The sequence below is a fragment of the Capricornis sumatraensis genome, chromosome 22 (assembly GCF_032405125.1).
Source record: "Capricornis sumatraensis isolate serow.1 chromosome 22, serow.2, whole genome shotgun sequence".
Taxonomy (NCBI): domain Eukaryota; kingdom Metazoa; phylum Chordata; class Mammalia; order Artiodactyla; family Bovidae; genus Capricornis; species Capricornis sumatraensis.
In genome coordinates this window covers 31984664-32005946 of record NC_091090.1, presented here as the reverse complement: position 1 = coordinate 32005946, position 21283 = coordinate 31984664, and the positions used below count along the sequence as shown (strand labels likewise).

The 21283-nt window shown below is 51.6% G+C and overlaps 3 protein-coding genes across 12 annotated transcripts; 1 reads left to right on the top strand and 2 right to left on the bottom strand.

Moving 5' to 3' along the window:
* Positions 1 to 3276: 3276 nt before the first annotated feature.
* On the top strand, positions 3277 to 7642 carry TUBB (tubulin beta class I). Of its 7 annotated transcripts, none has more exons than XM_068960771.1 (5): positions 3277 to 3480; positions 4828 to 4936; positions 5193 to 5303; positions 5584 to 5675; positions 6282 to 7642. In XM_068960771.1, the coding sequence occupies exons 1-5, from the start codon at positions 3424 to 3426 to the stop codon at positions 6639 to 6641; spliced, it is 729 nt and encodes a 242-aa protein (XP_068816872.1). In that variant the 5' UTR covers positions 3277 to 3423; the 3' UTR covers positions 6642 to 7642. The 7 variants fall into 7 exon arrangements, with proteins under 7 accessions (XP_068816872.1, XP_068816870.1, XP_068816867.1 ...); XM_068960769.1 differs by having other exon boundaries at positions 5584 to 5695; positions 6038 to 7642; XM_068960766.1 differs by having other exon boundaries at positions 5584 to 5730; positions 5830 to 7642.
* A 614-nt stretch (positions 7643 to 8256) lies between these two features.
* FLOT1 (flotillin 1) lies at positions 8257 to 19136 on the bottom strand. Of its 4 annotated transcripts, none has more exons than XM_068994230.1 (13): positions 18937 to 19136; positions 18579 to 18786; positions 18166 to 18241; positions 17988 to 18078; positions 17614 to 17757; positions 17357 to 17476; positions 17170 to 17265; positions 16805 to 16957; positions 10831 to 11012; positions 10629 to 10674; positions 10395 to 10532; positions 9983 to 10147; positions 8257 to 8787 (listed from the first exon to the last, which is right to left on the bottom strand). In XM_068994230.1, exons 2-13 carry the CDS (start codon positions 18619 to 18621, stop codon positions 8758 to 8760), a joined length of 1284 nt encoding a protein of 427 aa, XP_068850331.1. In that variant the 5' UTR covers positions 18622 to 18786; positions 18937 to 19136; the 3' UTR covers positions 8257 to 8757. The 4 variants fall into 4 exon arrangements, with proteins under 4 accessions (XP_068850331.1, XP_068850330.1, XP_068850332.1 ...); XM_068994229.1 differs by having other exon boundaries at positions 18579 to 18635; XM_068994231.1 differs by lacking the exon at positions 18579 to 18786 and having other exon boundaries at positions 18937 to 19135.
* A 461-nt stretch (positions 19137 to 19597) lies between these two features.
* Positions 19598 to 20802, bottom strand: IER3 (immediate early response 3). The gene is made up of 2 exons (XM_068960943.1): positions 20591 to 20802; positions 19598 to 20490 (listed from the first exon to the last, which is right to left on the bottom strand). The coding sequence occupies exons 1-2, from the start codon at positions 20798 to 20800 to the stop codon at positions 20230 to 20232; spliced, it is 471 nt and encodes a 156-aa protein (XP_068817044.1). The 5' UTR covers positions 20801 to 20802; the 3' UTR covers positions 19598 to 20229.
* Positions 20803 to 21283: the final 481 nt, after the last annotated feature.

Below are 21283 nucleotides of genomic sequence, written 5' to 3'. Positions count from 1 at the left end.
ATAGGTCTCACCATAGTGTAACTATTACATTCCATTTCTGCCTCACACATCCCCCTTGAGAACTGGACCAGTTAGAACTGTCTTTTCCCCAAGGGTCCATCATGTTAATTCAACAGTAGTTACTGTGTACCTGATACCATTAGAGATATTTCGAATACATTCATGAATCAAACGTAAAATTAACTCTGCTCTCCTGATGAAATAATAAGATGAAAAGTCAAACTAGTATGGGTGGGAATTAAATTTGAAAGATGCTACCTTAAAGGGAAAATGTAGACAAGGAAAGTGGGACACCTCCATGGAGAAAGTGTTAACATCGTTTCATGAAGGCTAAATGAGCGGCGCCCATGACCTTCGGCTCCAATCCAATGGGCCTTCAACTTTTATCTCGATCCCAAGGGTTCCCTCCGAGCCCAACCTCTCCCAGTGTCTTCATACCTAAACTCAGGGAGGGCCGTCAAGTGAAGATGAGGGTTATAATCCGAGAAGCAAATTTCCAAGAATCCTCCGCCCAGTCGTAACCAAGGCACGCCCCTCCCGCCCTCCGGGAGAACCAAGATGGCATCCGGGTAGTCATGGGCGAGGCCCCCCAGAACTCACCTACTTTGAGTCCCCGCGCGCGCCACCAGTAACGGCTGCGACAGGGGTGGTGCCAGTGCCTGAGCGGGGAAGGGGCTGATTAGCGGATTGGCTGAAGCCTTTGTCTTTCTCGGCCCTGCGGCAAGCAGACGGAGCAATCCAACGCGGAGGCATAGCCGGAGCCCCGCCCCCGCCCCGCCCCGCCCCGCCCCGCCCCCTTACGGCTCAAAGGGGCGGCTTCTCCGGGGAGACAGATCCGTTGGACGAGGCGGTAATCGGAAGCCTCGGAGGCGCACAGAATAGTGCACTTCGATTGGGCAGCTCCAAAGGGACAGCCCACTGCAGTTTCACCACCCACTTCCCGCGTATATTTCCAAGTTGCGACCACAGAGTCTGGATGCCAGCAGCGGATAGAGGGGCTTACCACAGTCGTCGACCTAAGCATGTAGTGCGGCCAGAGCGCCTTCTCTGGTCCTCCCAGAAATGGTGTCCGCTGACTCATGAGAAATATAAGGGTTGCGGGCTGCAGTCGTGGCTGAAGACTTCAGTCTGGAGAATAGCCCGTAGGCGTGGCGCTTGAGGACTCACTACAATGGAAGTTCATTTCCTTTTGATTTAGCTCATCTAGAAGTCATGTCATTTCCTCCCTGAGAATCCATTCCTGATGGACACTTTGAGGTCATTATCCTAGAGTAAAGATATCTAGGCAAACGGAGAGAACTCTTTTGTTAACCATCTTAAAGGCTGACCGAGGTCTTTGAAGGGCTACAGAATGATAATTATTTTGCTAAATTTCATACTAAGACAATTTCACAGGAATAATTTAGGAGGACCTTTTGCATTCGTATTCTCACTTCGTTCTGACCAGAAATAAGAGTTCTGCGGAAGTTAGCTTGCCTAGGCTCCTACGGCTGTTAGAGACAAATTGAAACTGTTTAATCGTGAATTCTGAACTCTCTTCACTACCACAAAATAACTACTTTCACTGTGATTGTGCCTTCAAACATAAACATTTTAACTGGGTAGACGAGTTTTACAGAAATTTATGTTCTTCTATTTAGAAGATGAGAAATGTGTGTTGAATCCAGTGTGAATTAACACCTTGCTCTCATCTAACCAAGTGCCTCATAGGTAAACAGCCCTCTTGCCAATTCAGGAGACGCAGGAGAAACGAGTTCGATCCCTGGGTCGGAAAGATTCCGCGGAGAAGGAAATGGCAACCAGCTCCAGTATTCTTGCCTGGGAAATCCCATGGACAGAGGAGCCAGGCGGGCTGCAGTCCATGGGGTCGCAAAGAGTCGTACATGACTGAGCACATACTCACGGAGCCTGATATCCCATGTCCTTTAATCATGGTGCTTACCACACTAGTGGTTATACACTTCTCACCAAATTGCAAGATCCTGGAGGACAGTGAGGTGAGGTGAAGGTGAAGTCGCTCAGTCGTGTCCTCTTTGCGACCCCATAGATTGTAGCCTACCAGGCTCCTCCGTCCATGGGATTTTCCAGGCAAGAGTACTGGAGTGGGTTGCCATTTCCTTCTCCAGAGGATCTTCCCAACCCAAGGATCGAACCCGGGTCTCCCACGTTGTAGGCAGACGCTTTACCGTCTGAGCCACCAGTGAGCTAATCCTTAATCATTTTTGTATTCCTAGCTCCTTTGGTGGACAATTAATATCGCTCAAGTTGAATTAATCCCTGAGAAGAAACATGCCACTCAGATTTGAGCTCATCCATTTTTCCCCCATCACCCTCCCTACTTTTATTTTAATCCCGAGGTTCTTGAAAGATTGCAATGGTCAACCACCTCTCAGTGAAATCAGCGAATTGAAAAAACACTGACTTCATCAAAGTGCCTATCAGGTATCTCACCCCACAGTTTGCCTCTTGACAAAACTGTGTTAAACGCTGCTCTAAGGCGCAGATTCCCCACATGGACGGAGACTTCCGGCATATCTGCTTCTCTATTCTTGAACATACCTTCCAGACAATTACTTTTTATACTGAAAAGTCCTTGATGCAATTTTGTTTCTTTCTAAATATTATCGTTAGAAAGCTCCCAAGGAAATAGGAAGGCAATGCCCTCCTCCTTCCCGAGATATCTGGGGGAGCCGCAGCTCACTGGAGTTCATGCCAGTTGGGTCACCAGGGACCAGCTGTTAGATAGCAGATCAGGGTGCCGCATTTCTCCCCGTTTTCGCTGAGCTAAGCAGTCCTGTCTTCCCAAGAGCTACCGCAGCGGGGAGCTTTCAGGGCGTGCCCTCACTCCACCTTCCAAAGCCTGGCACACCAGGGTTCCCAATTCCTGTACCCCCCTAAAACTACTCTCTTTTGATACCAGGAGAGTCAGGCATAGAGGAAGGAACCCTAGCGCCAGGCCGTTTTTCAGTCAAAACACCTAAACCAAAACCCCCAGACCCAGTACCCACCCATTCGTCCTTTCATTTTGCAGCGTGGACAACAATAGAGAACTACAACTCCCAGGCAGGACTGCGCTCGTCCAGCAAGGACCAATGGACTTGTGATACAGGACCGGCACGGACTAATCAGGGCCAGCCTAGTGAGGCTTTGTCTCTCCACCGCGGCGCGCGGCGAGTTCTCCCGCCTCCCGGCCCCCGCGCACGCGCGCCCCGCCCTGCCCGCCTTTCCTCCCGCGCCCTCCCCTCTCCTTTCTCCCTCTCAGAACCTTCCTGCCGCCGCGTTCGGACCTCGCTGCTTCAGCCTCCGGGTCCCGTTCCATCTTTTCACCCTGCGACCAGCAGCAGAGAAAAACTAATTCCGTATTATTTTTTTGCCCCGTACATACTTTGAGGCGAGCAAAAAAGATTAGAATAAATTTTAACAATGAGGGAAATCGTGCACATCCAGGCCGGTCAGTGTGGCAATCAGATCGGTGCCAAGGTAAGGATTTTTAACCTCTTTTGACTATTTATTTTTAAGGAAAAAAAACAACAGGTATATTATGACGGATGGTTGTAGAACGTTTGCATCTTCCATTCTTAGTCAAGATTTGCCCCTCAAAACTTTTATATATAAATGCACCTTTGAACCTTAGGATTTGCTTTTGATAAATGAGGAATTATTTTTCTTGGCAGGCTTATTTTGGGGAAGCTGTTAAAAGCACCCTTCAGGGTTAGGGGGCGGGAAAACCGAGTTTCTGTAAAATTTTACTTAGAAAGGGGATCTCCTAACGGTCCGAGGACCGGGGAGCGAGGGAGATGCGGAAACGGCCCGAGACAAAAGCTGGATGAGGTTTTCCCCATGTGCATCCCCCTTGGCGGGGCTTCTTGGGGCTAACCCAAAAGGGGGAATGGGCGAGGATGGCGGGCAGCTGCCGAGAGGTCAGATCCAAATGTAGGGGCGCGCTGAGCCAGGTGGGCTGGGCGATATCCTTTACAAATGATCGGGAATCTCCGGGCGCCCGCGATCCCCAAGGGGCGGTCCCGCAGTTTTTCGTGCATGGAAGGCTAATATGTGCTAGACTAATTTGTTCCTTTTATTTCCCCTTAACAGACTCTTAAGGGCGTGGACAGATAGGGAGAAAGGGCGAGGAGGGAAAGGGAGTCCGTTCTTTGAAGGGGTTCCTCAGAGCTAGAGAATAGGACAAAGGAATAAAAACCTCATTTAAAGCAAGGGGGTTAAAAGCTAGCAAAGAAATGAAATTTCGAGGCCAAGGGGGAGGGTTTTTTTTTTTTTGCGCGCGGTTACAGTGTAGCGGGGGAGGGGCAGGGAGGAAGTGCGGCTGCTACGTTGTAGCAGAAGGGCGGGACCCGGGCGCCCCTGGCGCGCTGGGACAATGCGGTCAGGCTGGCCGGCGGGGGGCGCGCGAGCCCGAGCCAAGCCCCGCCCCTGGCGCGCGGAATTCGCCCTTCGGCCCCGCCCTCGCGCGGCACCTCCCTTTGTCGGCCGCCTGGCGCGTGCGTGAGCCGCGGTCACGTGCAGGGCGGGGTGGGCTGCTGCAGTGGCTCCTTTTCTCTGCCCCCCTCCGTCTCTTTGTGCCCAGGGTGACTACCTCCATCTACCCACCCCCCGCAATCGCCGGACCCTTTAAGCCACACACATCCCAGGCAGTGAAAGCTGCCTTTTTCCCGAAGGTGCATGTGGCCAGGGGAAGGGTGTGGCAGGCAGAAGAAATGCTAGATCTTTGGGGAGGGCCCGCCACAGGCGAATCTGGATCTAAAATGGCAGTAGGGGAGCATAATTGGCTGGACCCTGAGATGCTGAAGACTCTTTGCTCTTCCCTGGCAGTTCTGGGAGGTGATCAGTGATGAACATGGCATCGACCCCACCGGCACCTATCATGGGGACAGCGACCTACAACTGGACCGCATTTCCGTGTACTACAATGAAGCCACAGGTGAGGGCAAGAGCCCGGGAAGCAGGGGTCCCATCACTCCCACTTCTTTGGGGTCTCTGCCTCCCCGGGACACCTTTTACCCCCTTTGAATGAATCTATCTACACTCACTGGAGACCTTTCTTGCTTTTCCCAGTGTCTCTGCTGCCACCTGGTGGCAGTGTCTGAAGTCACACATTTGGGTCCCCGGCTCTCTTGGCCCCAATTTATTTACCTCTATGTCTTCCAGTTTTCACTCTTCTACTTTATTTCTTCTAGGTGGCAAATATGTCCCTCGTGCTATCTTGGTGGATCTAGAACCCGGAACCATGGACTCTGTTCGCTCAGGTCCTTTTGGTCAGATCTTCAGACCAGACAACTTTGTTTTTGGTGAGTTAGGGAAATATCAATAGATAGTGCTAATCGAGTTATTTGGGTGCAGCAAGAGTTAGAAATAATTGTACTGGAGTTTATACAGACTTGTGTTTTTAAATCTAATGGAGAGTGGTGGTAGTAATTTAGATAGCAAATTATACAGTGGCAGATGTATCATCGGGGAGTAAGAAGGAAGATAAATCCACTGGCCTTAATCCAAAAGTTGAAAGGTAGAAATGGGGCTGTGTATCTTTCACACTTGATTGAACAAGCTTGCCTTTTAACCCCATCACAGGTCAGTCCGGGGCAGGCAACAACTGGGCCAAGGGCCACTATACAGAGGGAGCCGAGCTGGTTGACTCGGTCCTGGATGTGGTTCGGAAGGAGGCCGAGAGCTGTGACTGCCTGCAGGGCTTCCAGCTGACCCACTCATTGGGTGGAGGCACTGGCTCCGGAATGGGCACCTTGCTCATTAGCAAGATCCGTGAAGAGTATCCTGACCGCATCATGAACACCTTCAGCGTGGTGCCCTCACCCAAAGTGTCCGACACTGTGGTTGAGCCCTACAATGCCACCCTCTCCGTCCATCAGCTGGTGGAGAACACTGATGAAACCTACTGCATTGACAACGAGGCCCTTTACGACATATGTTTCCGCACCCTCAAGCTGACCACGCCAACCTACGGAGACCTGAACCACCTCGTCTCGGCCACCATGAGTGGAGTCACCACTTGCCTCCGCTTCCCTGGCCAGCTCAACGCTGACCTCCGCAAGCTGGCCGTCAACATGGTGCCCTTCCCACGCCTCCACTTCTTCATGCCTGGCTTTGCCCCTCTAACCAGCCGTGGCAGCCAGCAGTATCGAGCCCTCACTGTCCCTGAGCTCACCCAGCAGGTCTTCGATGCCAAGAACATGATGGCTGCCTGTGACCCCCGCCATGGCCGGTACCTCACCGTGGCTGCTGTGTTCCGTGGGCGGATGTCCATGAAGGAGGTAGATGAGCAGATGCTCAACGTGCAGAACAAGAACAGCAGCTACTTCGTGGAATGGATCCCCAACAACGTCAAGACAGCTGTTTGCGACATCCCACCCCGTGGTCTCAAGATGGCAGTCACCTTCATTGGCAACAGCACAGCCATCCAGGAGCTGTTCAAGCGTATCTCAGAGCAGTTCACGGCCATGTTCCGCCGGAAGGCCTTCCTCCACTGGTACACAGGTGAGGGCATGGACGAGATGGAGTTCACCGAGGCTGAGAGCAATATGAATGACCTCGTCTCCGAGTACCAGCAGTACCAGGATGCCACCGCAGAAGAGGAAGAGGATTTCGGTGAGGAGGCCGAAGAGGAGGCCTAAGGCCAAGTCCCTATCACCTTAGGCTTCTCAATCCCCTCAGCCTTCTTCCTCAACGACCCCTTTCCTCTCCCTCAGAATTTGCATTTTCTGCCTCTATCTTGTTTTTCTTTTTTGGGGGGGATTCTAGAACAGTGCCTGGTACATAATAGGCGCTCAATAAATATTTGTTGTTTGTTGAATGTCTCTTCTCTCTTTCCACTCTTGGCGAGCCTAGATTTCTGCCATTCTGGGTAACCCTGTCATTTTCCTTCTGGTGCCCACTCCTCCCATCTGTCCAGTTAACATTTCCCTCTTTGTTTTCAAGATAGCTCTTGAAGAGGCTGGGTTTCCTCAAATCTCATTTAGAACCATGTGCTGAAAACTTGGATTGGTGACTGCCATCCTAGGCCATTGTGCTGGCCCAGGGGAAGGAAAGTGAGCAGCGGGTAGAAGTCCCTACCAGAAAGGGTTGGGTTTGGAAAGGGGCATCCAGGGTACTGAAGTCCTAGGTGCCAGGTATCTCCCCGCTCCTCTCAGCTTCTGCAGAGCTGTTGACAGTATTATCTTCATTTTCAGTCTCCTTACAAGCTCTGTCCTGAGCTATTACCTTTGCAAGTTTCTGGCCCCGACCCTATCAAGTGGGAATCCTTCCTCTTCCACTTTATCTCCTTCATAATAACGTTGGATTCCCTCCTTTCCCCTGTTTGAGAAAGGGGGTGAAGAGAAGTAAGAGATAGCCCTGGTCTCTAAGCCTCTAGGAAGCCCCTCCCCACCCCATCTTTTCTTACCAAAAAAAAAGTACGTCAGCCCCTTCTGTACCCATATGGAAAGGTATGTGCTGCCACCTAAATGTCATTCCCCAAAGAGGGGACAGAACACCTGCCGTCTTTTGGCAAACAACTCATCTCTTCTGCTACTGCTTCCCCACCTCTTGATTTTGTCCTATTCTACACTTCAGATTTCTATTGTGTTGAACTTGCTGCTTTTTTTCATATTGAAAAGATGACATTGCCCCAAGAGCCAAAAATAAATGGGACCTGAAAAAAACTTCGCAACACGTGTGCTCATTCAGGGAAAGATTGCTGGTGGAGGAGGCATGGGGCTCCAGGTCAGTTACACAATATACTCTGCTCCCTATAAACAGGTGAGAATTCCTTACACCTTAATCCCTGGTACCCTGTCTTAGTAAGTGGGATAGAGGCTCAGATCTGAGGAGATCTAGGGATAGAAAGGAGAAATGAGGTGAATGTCATAAGTGGTTGCCAGATGAACATCCCTTTGAACTCAGAGAAACAGATTCTCCCACCTGCCCAGATGTACTGAACCAAAAGTGGGTTGGACCCCTGAAGTCTTTTTTTTAACAGTGCTCCAGAAGAATCTTGGGAAATGCACAGACACTATTTACCACTTCGAACACAGTACCTCCAGAGTTCCTTTTTAGTTAATGGGTATGTGGGTTTTCTTGGCCTAAGGCAAAAGTCACCTGGGGAGGGGTGGTGTCATATCATAGTCCCATTCTAAACTGACACTTTAGTGTTCCACCTATTAACTCATGCTACAAAGAGCACAATGTTAACAGTCTCAAATTTCCCTTTTTGCTTTATTTTCAGTAATTCTAGGGACTAACGTGAATTACTGATACTGCTTCTACTTAAGGATGCTTTTCTGACTATAATGAACTTCAGGGTAGAGTGGGGTATTCTACAACTCTTATCAGTATACAAGTAACTGCCGCTTCACTCCCACTGTAAAAACCACATTGACTGCAAGAGAGAAAGCTACACTCTAGCGTTCATTTTGAATTCGTTACACTGAACTAAGTATCAGTACTTACTGATTTATTTCACCAAGTTGAGACCTGCAGACCATCCCTCAAGATTTGGTCAGGGAAGAATTCTGGACAACAGGCTTAGTTTAAATAAGTTGGGGGTGGGTCATCAGAAGGCATGGGAGCCCTAGGGGACTGGCAGTCTTGGCAGTATGGGATTGGGAAAGGGAACAACTCCCTTCCAAGGCAAGGCACAGGCTATTTGGCAAGGAGAGGTGATGTGCTCAGGGAGCCAGCTGAAGTGCGTGCAGTAACGGGACCATTCAGGCAACTTGAGTTATGAGATGGGGCATCACGAAGGTCCAGGGCTCAGGCTGTTCGCAGAGGCTTGTGGTTCACCTAGCAAAAAACAACAGTGGTGACTGTGTGAACCAGGTACCCTGTTCTCCCAGGCTCCTATATGGGCGAATGGGCTGCAGGGAAGACATTCTTAGAGAAGTATTCTAGTTTTTCCTAGTACCCTATCTCACCCCCTTTGCCAAGCAGTCATTCAAATTCTTGCATGAGTGAAGAAAGGGATGAAGGGGGCCAGATCTCTGCTTGTACAGGCCCTCAGCTCCCAACATACAGTGCAGCCCTCAGGGAGACTCCAAGGAACCCAGCTTAAAGGTCACTGATTAAGCCCAGTGCTTTTGTTTACATAGGCATTTATTTAACACACTCTTCATATAGTACTATGTGCTAGGCACTAAACTCTGCAAGTATTTACCCATTTAATCCCCTAACAATTCAACAAGGTGGTTACTTTTAATTGACCTGGCTTTAAGGTGAGGAAATAAGTGCAGAGAAGATGAACTTGTCTAAGGTCAGCTGGCATGCCCTGCAGCCAGGATTCACACCACAACAGTCTGGCTCCAGATCCCACTCCCTGATCCCTACCATAACCAACAGGTGACTAAACAGGCACCAAGGAAAGCAATGATACACCTTGGAATTCAACGTCAACAGGCTGTAACCAGTTCCTTCTGCTAGTGTGTTAGTTCCCTGGTGACCCAGAAGAGAGTCTGCCTGCAATGCAGGAGACCCAGGTTTGATCCCTGGATCAAGAAAATCCCCTGGAGAAGGGCATGGCAACCCACTCCAGTATTCTTGCCTGAAGAATTCCATGGACAGAGAAGCCTGGTGGGTTACAGTTCATAGGGTTGGATAGAGTTGGACACAACTGAGCTACATACACAGAGCCACACACACACACACACACACACACACAGGTTGACCAAGAAGAGCACAGGCTCTACAGACAGCGGGCCTGGGTTTGAAGCCCAGCTTCACCATGTATGAATGACATGGGCTAAACTGAAAGTTCAGTTTCTTCACTTTGTAAAACCCTACACACCCCAAAGGAAGTTTGATTTTAAAAAGTTTTCTAAACCATTTCTGCAGGAGCTTAGCACTCTGTCTGGCACACGGAAAGCAATAACTAAACGTCAGCAGCCCCAGGCCTCCTGGGTGCTAGCCCCATGCTGGGCCAGCTGTGTCATGTGCCGCAGGAACCTGGCAATTTGGCTCCCAGCCCCACCCTAGAAACACTCACCTGGGAGATGCTGACGCCGGTGAGTCTCTCGACGCTCTCCGGCAGGCGGCTCAGGATGTCCAGCACTTCCCCGGTCACTTTGGCCGCCCCCATGGCCCCACTTCCACTGGACACCAGTGTGATCTTATTGGCTGAGGTCAAGGGACCACTGATCTCCTCCGCCACCTGGTAGGTAAGATGTCCACTCAGTACCAGGGCCTCACTACACCCATCCTAAGACTCCTTACTCTGGGTTTTAAGACCTTGTTCTTCACTTTTGTGAGGATCACCCTTCCTTGTTCTGGTCACTGGCTTGTAATTCCCACCCCTAATTCATGGCCCCTAGCCTGGTTCTCCCCGGCCCCTCGTTCCCTCCTGTCCCTCCTCTGCTCTTGTTCATATGCCCTCCACCACCCCCACCCCCACCCCAGACCTGGGGCAGCTTCTCCAGCAGCATGTCCAGCTGAGCAGCCTCCTGGTACAGCTGGAATGCCTCTGCCTTCTTGGCCATCTGCTCAGCCTCGGCCCTGGCTCGGGCCCCTATTGCAAAGGCCTCTGCTTCCCCACGCATCTGAGGAGGGTACAGGACACGTGAGGTACAGTAGGTGAGGACAAGAGACCCCAGCAGCAGCAGCACCCCACTCCCTCCACCAACTGGCTAACTCACCCGCACAGCCTCTGCTTCTGCCTCCGCCTGCATGATCAGCTGGGACCTGGGCAAAGGGGAGTGGAGGGGGTAGTTGAAGAAGAGCCCTTGCTCTGGGAGAAAGACTCGGCAGAAGGAGGACAGGTAGAAAAGGCCTCAACTTTTTGTCTGGGGATGCCCAGATGGTGAAGGAACCCTGAGGGGGGCAGGGAGGGGTGCTTACTTCTCTGCCTCCGCCAGGCGCTCCAGCTTGTAGCGCTCGGCTTCTGCCGGCTTGCGCACGCGGGCCTCCAGCTCCTTCTCCCGGCGGGCGATCTCCTGCTCCTGCACTGCCACCTGCTGGGCCCGCTCCACCACCTGCACCTGCACCCGCTGCTCCTCGATCTGCTGTTTCGTCTTGGCCACCTGCGTAGGACGGATGCTCAGAGTCAGGGTTGCAGAGCAAGCACATGGGAAGCAGGGAGGGCCAAGGCTCCAGGGCAGGATATTAACACAGAGCACACCATGTGCAGCTGGTCTCTGTGGGCTCAGCCTGCCCAGTGCAGTCCATTTCTGGGACACATCTGAGGTATGGCCTGGGGAGGGTTCTGGTCCTCCCCCAACAGAGCTAATATCCATGGTTAGGGCTGTTGCCCAGACAGTCTTAGCTAGCTTCAGGGCTGGATAGGGCTGCAACCCAGCCTCTGTTTGCCCTCAGGCCAGGTGAAGCATCCCTCCACTGAGCTCCCCAACCCCCTATTTCTCCACCAAGTCTTCCTGTAGAGTATGAGCGCCTGGAGAGCACTGCACGCATGGTGACCATCCCTCACCTCCAAGTCCAGCCATTTCTCTCCATCAGTGCAGTGGTTATCATAGTGCAAGCCACTGGCAACTGGCTTCTGAATAGCCTCTCGCCAGCTTTTGGGGAATAGAGGGACGGTGTGTGTGTTTATCTTTTGTAGGTCATCCAAATTCAAAAGAAAAAAAGCAAAGCAAGATCTCTTCCCACCTGTTTCTCAAGCCACCTGGTTGGTTCCCTTCCTCTCAAACCACCACTGTGACCAGCTTGTTGTGTATCCTTCCAGGGCTACTGTAAGCAACTACAGGGGTATGTATACATCATAGACTACTTCCTCTTACTTAAGCAGATTTCATTTTCTTATTCCTTGGAGAGTACAGGGGTCAGAAGGCTCTTGCCAACATGTCAGTGAGCAGAGGTCTGGAGGAAGAACATACTTCTTGCCTCACTGCTCTGGCTTAGCCATGCACCATCTTGCCTGTGATATATCCACATGAGAGATGGAGCCCCTGCCTTTAAAGGGCCCATGTGTTCATTCCAGAGGAAGGGGGCTTCTAGACGTGGTACCCTGTCCTCGTTGACCCTAAAATTTCAAACCTGTTCCAAACTGGACTAGTTAACGCTTGACCTCAGCATGCAGCTCATGGTGCTCCTGTGTTAGAGCCCCCACTTCCACCCACTTCTTTCTCTTCTTTAGACCCAGCCTCCAGCAGTTCCCTCAGAAAGAGTACACGGGATATAAGTTTTTTGAGATCTTGCTTCTGTGGGTTTTTGATTTCGTTCTTCTATTTGAATGACGATACAGTTGAGTACAGGTTGTGAAAGTGAAAGTGTTAGTCGCTAAGTCGCGCCTGACTCTTTGCGACCCCATGGACTGGTAGTCCGCCAGGCTCCTCTGTCCATGAGATTCTCCGATCAAGAATACTGGAGTGGGTTGCCATTCCCTTCTCCAGGGGGTCTTCACAACGCAAGAATCAAACCAGGGTCTCCGGCATTGCAGATAGATTCTTTACCGCCTGAGCCACCAGGGAAGCCCCCTGAGTTCAAGTTACTATGCTGTTATTAATTTTCCACCAGAATTTTGAAGGCATTGCTCCATGGTCCTCTAGCTTCTTGAGAAATCTGAAGTCATTCTGCTGCTTGACCCTTTGCTTGAGATCTCGTCATTCTCTCTGGAAGCTTTTAGTTCTTTCATCCTTGGTGTTCTGAAATTTCAGTGATGTGCTTCAAGGCAGATGTTTTTCATCCAGTATGTTAGGTACTTGGTGGATCATTCAATCTAGAAAGTCAGATAAACATGTCTGATTTTTTCCGCTGATGACTTCCTTCCGTTTTGTTCTGTTTCATCTCCTGGTCTGGCCTCTAATATTCTTTCCTAATTTTTCCATCTGTTTTGTTCTATCTTCTGACAAATTTATTAGAATTTCTCTTCCATTGTTTTTTTTTTTTCTTCCATTTCTGCCACCTTATTAATTTTTAAAAGCTCTGTTTCCTATGTCCTGACTTGCTGGATATGAATTATTCTTTTATCTTACTGAGGATATTACCTTTTTTTAAAGCTTTCTTCTCTCTGCATAGCACATATCCTTCAAACTGCTCTGCCCTCCTTGTGGTTTTGGCCTGTCCTTCTTGTTGCAGGACCCTTCATATGTCAGGGAGTCCGTGCTTGTCTGCTCACAGGGAGGAAGGTCAGAAACACTGAAGGGAAGCTCTGGGTATGTGGGTGAGGCTCAGAGGCTTTGAGCTTCACTCTAGGGTGACCCGGGTAGTTCATCTGCTGAGGAACCTCTGATTTAGGACCTTCAAGTCTTTCATGTTGGGTTGGTCATGTTCCCCAGAGCAATCTTCTGATCTCTTCTTTGGAATATGGAGGTTCTGGGAGTCATGTGGAATAAGGGGCTGGGGAAGCAGTCAGTATTCAGCATTCAATAGGCAGTCTCTTCACGGCTGTTACTGGGAGACGGAGCATCGCTCAGAGGCAGACAGCTCTGAGAAGTCACTTTTCACCTGTTTCTCCTTATTTCAACTGACTTATCCCAGCTCCAGAGGCCCCTGGTGCTGACAACTTCTGTGCCTTGGGTCATTTCATTGTTTTCTCCCCTGCAGCTTTGCACTCAGCTGTCTCAGACACTTCTTTAGTCGTCAGTCGCCCTGACTTTCCAGCTTCCACAGCGATGCCATGGTTTCTGTTCCTTCTGTTCCTATTCGCTCCACCTTTTGTTTCTCCCCCAATTACTCTATGTGAATTTAGTGAGATTTTAAGAGGGAGTGCAATTAGCTGCATTTATGTCATTCATCAGCTTTGACAAACCTTCTAATTCATCTTCTTGCTTCCTCTGTTCTCTTTTGACAATCAATTCTTGATGCAGCAGCTGGACTGCTCTTTGTAAAAATGTAAACTAGACCAGACTGTGGTGTTGGAGAAGACTCTTGAGAGTCCCTTGGACTGCAAGGAGATCCAACCAGTCCATTCTGAAGGAAATCAGCCCTGGGATTTCTTTGGAAGGAATGATGCTAAAGCTGAAACTCCAGTACTTTGGCCACCTCATGCAAAGAGTTGACTCATTGGAAAAGACTCTGATGCTGGGAGGGATTGGGGGCAGGAGAAGAAGGGGACGACAGAGGATGAGATGGCTGAATGGCATCACTGACTCGATGAATGCAAGTCTGAGTGAACTCCGGGAGTTGGTGATGGACAGGGAGGCCTGGCGTGCTGCGATTCATGGGGTCGCAAAGAGTCGGACACGACTGAGCGACTGAACTGAACTGAAACTAGACCAGAGTACTTCCCTTCCTGAAGTTCTCCAATAGTTTCCCCTCGTGCTTTGAATCTCCTTCTAAGTTTCCATCTGTTGTGTGCTTAGTTGCTAAGTCATGTCCTACTCTCTGCGACCCCATGGACTGTAACCCACCAGGCTCCTCTGTCCATGGTGATTCTCCAGGCAAGAATACTGGCTCCCCAAACCCTAGGAGATCTGGTTCCCTCTGCCTCTCCTCACTCACAGCACACCAGTCATGCTGGATCAGAAACCTCCTTTGTGTTCCTGGGACACAACCCCTCTTTTTTACATCAAGATCTTTGCATGTGCTAGTCCCCTGCCTAGTCACTTGCCTTATATAACTAAGTTAAAATAAAAAAATTATACAGCATTTCCATTATCACAAGTTCTATTTGACCAGCACTGGACTAGAGCGTTCTTGGCTCGCAACTCTTAACATTGCTGGCTGTTTCTCATCTTCAGGGTTATCTATCATTTTCTCACAGAAGCTTTCCCTGATCATCCCAACCTAACAAGAGTACCCCTCCGATAGAATACCACCAATTTATTTTCTTCATAGCACTTAAACAATTTAATTAAAGCCAATGAAGATTATTTATTTGCTTATTAGTTGTCTCATATATTATAACATAAAGCTCCATGAGGGCAGGAATTTTATTCTATCTCATTCATACTTATATACTCACTTCCAAAACAATGCCTGGCATTTAGTAGGCATTTAATAAATCTCTGTTGAACAAATCCTTATTTTTACAGCACCTAGCACAAAGTCTCGGAGAAGGCAATGGCACCCCACTCCAGTACTCTTGCCTGGAAAATCCCATGGACAGAGGAGCCTAGTTGCTGAGGGTTGGACACAACTGAGCTTTCACTTTTCACTTTCATGCACTGGAGAAGGAAATGGCAACCCAATCCAGTGTTCTTGCCTGGAGAATCCCAGGGACGGGGGATCCTGGTGGGCTGATGTCTATGGGGTCACACAGAGTTGGACACGACTGAAGTGGCTTAGCAGCAGCAGCAGCACAAAGTCTGACACAAAACAAGGGTCTAATAAAAGTTGAACAGAACCCAAACCAGGCCATCCTTTGATTAGCAGACAAGGAAAGCCATGTTGAGAAGATAAAGTCCCACGCAAGCTGGTGGTTTTCACTAAATCAATGCTTCTCAAACTTCAATGTGTACATGAATCACCTAGAGATTTTGTTAAAATACAGATTCTGATTTGGTCTATTGGGCTGGAGCCTCGGATTTTGTATTTATAACAAGCTCACCAGGGATGTGCTTGGAGGCAGACCACACTTTGAGCAGCAAAGTACTATGCCACACTCAGGTACCTGTCAAGCCACCCAGGGATTTAATATCATAACTAAAGATGTGTTACACTTAATGCTTTCAGCCTGCACCAACTCTTGGCAAAAATGAATCTCATAATATTGGGTAAAGGTTTCAAAGTACAGTTGATCCTCATTATTCATGGTAGTTCCGGTTTTCATAAAGTAGCCATAAACATTGAATTAACAAATACTTATTGTGGGATCTTAGTTCCCCAACCAGGGATTGACCCCTGCACTTGGAAGCACAGAGCCTTAACCACTGGATTGTCAGGGAAGTCCTATATATCTTTGTTTTATGTATTTCTGCGTAAAGACACCATATGTAATGTATTTGTTGATTCATTAACAATGAACTCACATCCAATAGCACTATAACTCATGCCTGAAAGAAGCTTATCTAACACACGTTATTTTCTCCATCAAGCACATCAAGTCTTCTTGGACTTAGGAACGCTAGACGGCACTCATTACACTTGGGGGCATTTTGAACTGTGAAATCACCAACACAGAGCACAAAAGTGCAAAATATGTAGCAGTGAATATACTGCGAAAATGACACTGTTTACAGCAGGAGCTAAAACAAGAAGGGAAAAACATCTTGTTCAACCTCAACTGAGAGGCACGTTATCAGGCAACTGAAATTTTTCTCCACTCTGTGCATGTCTGCAAATGGTCATCAATACAAAGAGCACTAGGAAAACCAGTGTTCTTTTAGCATTTAAACCAGTGCTCATTTAGCATTAGCTCTTTAAAACATTTTAGCATTGAGGCAAATTCTCAAATACAAGATCTGCAAATAATGAGGATCAACTACGCTTTGCTGCATTATCAAGGCCCCCACAGGTCACTTTGTGGGATTCAGAGCCCAAGTCCACGTTTCTCTTCCTCACACCCTGTGCGATCACCAGGGCTGCTGTGAGCCTGTGGAGGACTGCCGTGCAAATCAGAAAAAGGCACTCGTTCCTCTGGGGAGATGCAAACCCATTCACAATGCACAGCTTGGGGAGGGGAGCACAGACCGATCTGAGCTCTGGTTCACCCTTCATCCAGGTGCCCTTGCCCAGGACACAACCCGCCCCAAGCCCGTGATCAGCCCTATCTACACCCCCTTTCTAGGCCTTTTCTTTGCTTTTCAGCTGAAACATTTAGGTCTTTTAAATCTTCCTCATATGGAGGAGTTGGGTCAGAAACTGAGAGTCAAAATAAGGGGATCAAAGTCAGGATATGAGAGAGAGTGGTAGCCTGAGGAGAACAGGGAGGGAGTGAAGTACAGCTTGGCCGCAGGGCCAGCATGGGGACTCTGACCTGAAGTTGATAGGCCAGGTCAGCCTGTGCTCGGCGCGTGTTGACTTCGATGTCGTATGCGGCCTTCTTCAGCTCGTAGTCCCGCTGTGCCTTGGCCATCTCGATCTCACTCAGGTACTGAGCAGACACCTTCTCCTGCTTGGCTTTGGCCTCCTGTTCATGCAGAGATTGGGTAGGGCATCAGAGTAGGCAGAAGAAGGCCCAAGGGAGAGAGCTTGCTCTCCACCGAGCTCCTCCATCTTCGCCCTGGGCCCGGCCTCGTCTACATCCTCTGCCAACCCTGCTCCACTGGCCCTCACGCCACACCCTCTCCCATCAGGTACACAAAAAGCCCTCGGAGACCAAGCAACCCCCAGCTCTCTCACCCGGATCCCAGCGTCTCTTTTGGCCTCTGCTTCCCCAATCCGAGCATCTTTTTGGACCTGAGCTGTTCGAGCCTTCCCCAAGGAGTGCAAATAGTCCTGTGGAGAGATGCAGATGTCTCAGTCCTCAGGAGAGAAGGTTTACCAGATGGGAGCAGGGAAGCAGGGAGGACCAACTGCTGAGGTTTACCTGATCGTCGTGAATGTCCTTCAGGGTGTAGCTGACCACGCTGATGCCCATGTTGACCAGGTCTGAGGAGGCCACTTTGAAAACCTGCTCTGAGAATTTCTGCCTGTCCTTATAGATTTCCTGGGATAACAGGATGGAAGGAAGAAGGAAGGGACGTGCTCAGATTCTCTGGCCACCATCTTCCTCAGATTAGCTGGGTTCTTAGGCCCCTTGCGGTCTGGCATCCCTTCCCGATCTCTCCCTGCCCTCAGGCCCACCTCCACGGTCATGTGGGCCATGATAGCCCTCTGGTGGCCCTCCAGTGTCTCCAGCGCGATGTGGGCGATCTCTGCCTCTGTCTTCCCCAGGAACATCTGGCAGGCGGCGGCCAGCATCTCCTTGTTCTGACCCTGGATCTTTACCTGTAGCCAGAACAGAGTTGGGGAGGGTGTGCAGAAGGCCTCCTGAAGCCAGAGCAGAGGCAGGGAGAGTCAGGTGCCTTGGGGATCCCTGGAGATGTGGAGACTTGCAGAGAAATTGCTCCACAGGCAGAGATAGGGAAAGCCATGGTCAGAAGATTCTTAATGTCTGGGGACACAGAAGATGCTGGGTGGGGGAGCGGACTTTGGGGAAAAGGCTCTGAAAGCCTCACCTGGGCAATGCCAGTGACTGAGATGGGGACCCCATGGCGAGTGTAAACCTTTTCACTCTTGACATTGAGGGTCAGTGTGTTGAGTGAGATCCTAAGGGAAAGAGAAGGGGTGGACAGCGTGAAAAGGAAGAAAGGGAGAAAACGGGGGTTCCCTTGCCCCAGTTTTCTTGCTACCTACCTCTGGATTTGCTGGATGCAGGGCAGGACAAAGACACGGCCTCCAGCCACCATGACTGGGGGGCTCCGGCAGAAACCTGCACAGGGAGAGGGCAGTGAGCTGTGGTGGCCGGTGGCCGTGGTAGAGCTGTAGCGGTAGAGCTGTAACGTGGGAGACAGACCTTGGGGAGGGAGCGGGGAGCAACTTCCACGAGGAAAGCTGGAAGCTGACAGGGGCGAGGGGCAGTCTAGGCCTTGGAAGGCTACGCAAGGAATAATCACAAGTGGGTGGCATGCAGCCATCGTGGGTGGGGTGGACAGGAGGCCTGGTGCTGGGGAGCTGGTAGGGAGAGAGGGAAGAGGCCTCTGCAGGGACTTCCTCTGAAGGGACCTCTGCAGGGGGTGCTCACTGGCTGAGCAGAAAACAATACTTACCGGAGACCACCATGGCCTCATTTGGGCCACAGGTGAAAAACATGGCTCAGGCTGGAGCTGGAGGAGGGGGAGACAAAGCCTTTGCGGATGCGAAGGGGCGCCGCGCAGCCCACAGGAGCGAACTCTTTCCCTTTCCAGTCAGTCCCGCCCAGCCTGCAGACGCCGAGGCCCAGGCTCTTCCGCAACCCCGGATTCGCTAAGGCTTTTCCTGTGAAATTTCGCAGCCAGCGATCCTCAGCCGCTCACCGCGCCCCACCTCCAGTGATATGAAGCTCTCCAGACCCGGAGAGGTCCCCAGACCCTTGCGCTACCCTCCCTGTTCCGCTGCAACCCACTCCATCTCCCCTCCCCCACCTACCTTCCCGGACTCGGGCGGCGGCCGGGCTGGGGTCCCGGGGAGGGCGGGGCTGCGTAGGGGGCCTGGGAGTCTAGCAGATGCCACTCGCGTAGGGTCTCCCTGGGAGCTGGGCCCGCGCCCCCAACTCAGCCGCACCCTGTTACTGCTGCAGACGCGACCCGCCCCCCGCGGAGGACCACCCCCCTCCACCCCACCCCCGGCCTCGGGCGTCCGACCCGCCCCTTTCCCGGCAGGCCCAGCTCAGATCCGCAGCCCTCGAGAGCTGCAGAAGCGGCCCCGGTATGGGGGAGGAGGCCACACTTAGCCGCCCTTCCGGGGCCGGAAGTCCCGCCCAGGCAGCCCCACGCCCCGCCCCGTGCGACGTGACTTCCGTGGGTACCGCTCTCGGGCAGAGGGAGGTTGACTCACGTCGCATTTGCCCCTTGTAAACTAACTGAGAAAAACCACAGACTGGGCAACGACTGACAGCGTCCGGTCACAAGATGCTGAGTTCCATGGCTCCGGGAGGAGGGACTCAGGGGCCTGGGGAGGAGCACCGGCTGGGGACTTGACCGCGGCTCCTCCTCCTCCTGGCGCCTTGAAAGTGGGGGACCGCCGCTTGTAAAGAGACACACACATGACTACCGACAGCAAATCAAGTTTATTTGTGTTCATAGAACATACGGGGCGACCCCAGAGCAGCCTCCTGACAGCCCACCAACCCCGCAGCCACCCCCTTGGAGGCAACTTCAAGGAGATGGTAGGCCAGGGACCTTATTCTCAACGGTTCCCCCAGTCTTCACAGACTCGCGAGTTGAGATGCTGGAGAACTGAGAGTGTCACTGCGACCCACCCACCGTCCTTGACTCCCAGCCCGGGCGCCTTCTCGACTTGGGTTTCCTCCATCTCTTTTCCCGGCCTCGCTCAGTTCTGGGTGCTTGCCTCCACCAACCCCACAGAGCCCAATAAATACCCAGAGACCTGCATTTGCAGCAAGGTGCACATCTCGCACTCCTGCATAAGTTAAAATAAATATTACATACACCCCTCCATCACCTAGGGGGACACACATAAATACACATAAATATTATTAGGAGCAATGAGAAATAAGTTAACGACGCACTTCTTCCCCACCCGGCCTAGCCCCGGCGTGCCGGTGCCTGTCTCTCCCAGGCTCGGACCGGCGTCTTCGCCATAGTGTTCTGAGTGCGAGTTGCCTCGCGAGTCCCAGTTTGGGATACGCTCTCGCGCACCAGGTACACCCAGTGTTTTCTTGGTTTTTCAGGTTCTTTGGGGGGATGTGGGGAGTCCCGGTTAGAAGGCGGCTGGGTGTTGCTGGAGAAAAGTGCTGAGATCCAAAGCGTAGTCCGAGGGCTCCGAGGTCAGATTAAGGGGCTCGAAGACCGGGGCTGCAGCGGTGGGCGCGGGGGACGGTGCGCTGGAGGTGTCCTCCGGGGCCAGGGGTACAGACGCACCGTCTTCAGCCATCAGGATCTGACAGAAGATGATGGTCAGCAGGACAAAGAGCAGCCTTTTGGCAGGGTTCGGTTCCTCGACTGGCAGCTGACGCCGGACCTGAGGGGAGGTGATAAAAAGAACAGGTCAGATCGGGGCCCCGGCGTCTAGTGGTTCACCCTGCTCTTCCCCCGGGGCTGTCCACTTCGGAGACACTCACCACTCGTGGGTAGAGGACCCTACGGCTGCGCTTTCGATGCCCGCGGGTGGCGCTAGGGCGCGCAGCGGGGGCCACCGCGGGCTCCGGGAGAGGGTCGAAGGTGAAGATCTCGGGACCGGAGCCCCGTCGGGGTCCCGGGCTGGTGGAGGAGACCGGGGTCGGAGCCCGCAGGACGGTCATGGTGGGGAGGGAGCTGCGAGAGTGACACATTGTGCGCTGAGCTGAGCCGAAGGACGAGTGGCCCCGCAGTCCCGCAGAGCTAGTTATGTACCCCGAGAACTGGGCGGGTCCTTCTCAACTCCACCCTGGGCTGGGAGCTGTTGGACGGTCGGCTGGAAATTCCGAAGATTAAGCAAAGGGAGGGGGCGGAGACTTGGCCAGTGCCAACCGTAGGCACTCCAAGTGTGTGTTGTGAGTGTGTGAGTTGTGAGTGGAGGCGGGTGAAATCCCAGACTGCGGGCACATGTCAGGACATGTGGCAGCTGGAGAGGGGCCCACAGACAGTTTGAGACGGTTCAGCCACAAATCCCCATCTCTGGGGACGTGCAGGAAGGCTTACATAAGGAAGTCTGGCCCTCTTGCTACAATCCTGATCCAGCAGAGTCTAGGAACCACAGTTACAGTGCATAGTCACACGTTTGTAGGGACTCAGAAAACAGCAGCCTAGGAGGGAAGTCATTAAGAAACAGTCAA

What these genes read in the sequence shown, in the direction of transcription:
- TUBB (XM_068960765.1), top strand. Translation starts at nt 3,424, where the DNA reads ATGAGGGAAATCGTGCACATCCAGGCCGGTCAGTGTGGCAATCAGATC. An exon ending in GCAATCAGATCGGTGCCAAG is followed by an intron (nt 3,481 to 4,827) that starts GTAAGGATTTTT and finishes CTTCCCTGGCAG; the next exon opens with TTCTGGGAGGTGATCAGTGA. An exon ending in ACCAGACAACTTTGTTTTTG is followed by an intron (nt 5,304 to 5,583) that starts GTGAGTTAGGGA and finishes ACCCCATCACAG; the next exon opens with GTCAGTCCGGGGCAGGCAAC.
- FLOT1 (XM_068994230.1), bottom strand. Translation starts at nt 18,621, where the DNA reads ATGTTTTTCACCTGTGGCCCAAATGAGGCCATGGTGGTCTCCG. An exon ending in TGCATCCAGCAAATCCAGAG is followed by an intron (nt 18,079 to 18,165) that starts GTAGGTAGCAAG and finishes TCTTTCCCTTAG; the next exon opens with GATCTCACTCAACACACTGA. An exon ending in CGCCTGGCGGAGGCAGAGAA is followed by an intron (nt 10,675 to 10,830) that starts GTAAGCACCCCT and finishes CCCTTTGCCCAG; the next exon opens with GTCCCAGCTGATCATGCAGG.
- IER3 (XM_068960943.1), bottom strand. Translation starts at nt 20,800, where the DNA reads ATGTGTCACTCTCGCAGCTCCCTCCCCACCATGACCGTCCTGCGGGCT. An exon ending in GGGTCCTCTACCCACGAGTG is followed by an intron (nt 20,491 to 20,590) that starts GTGAGTGTCTCC and finishes ACCTCCCCTCAG; the next exon opens with GTCCGGCGTCAGCTGCCAGT.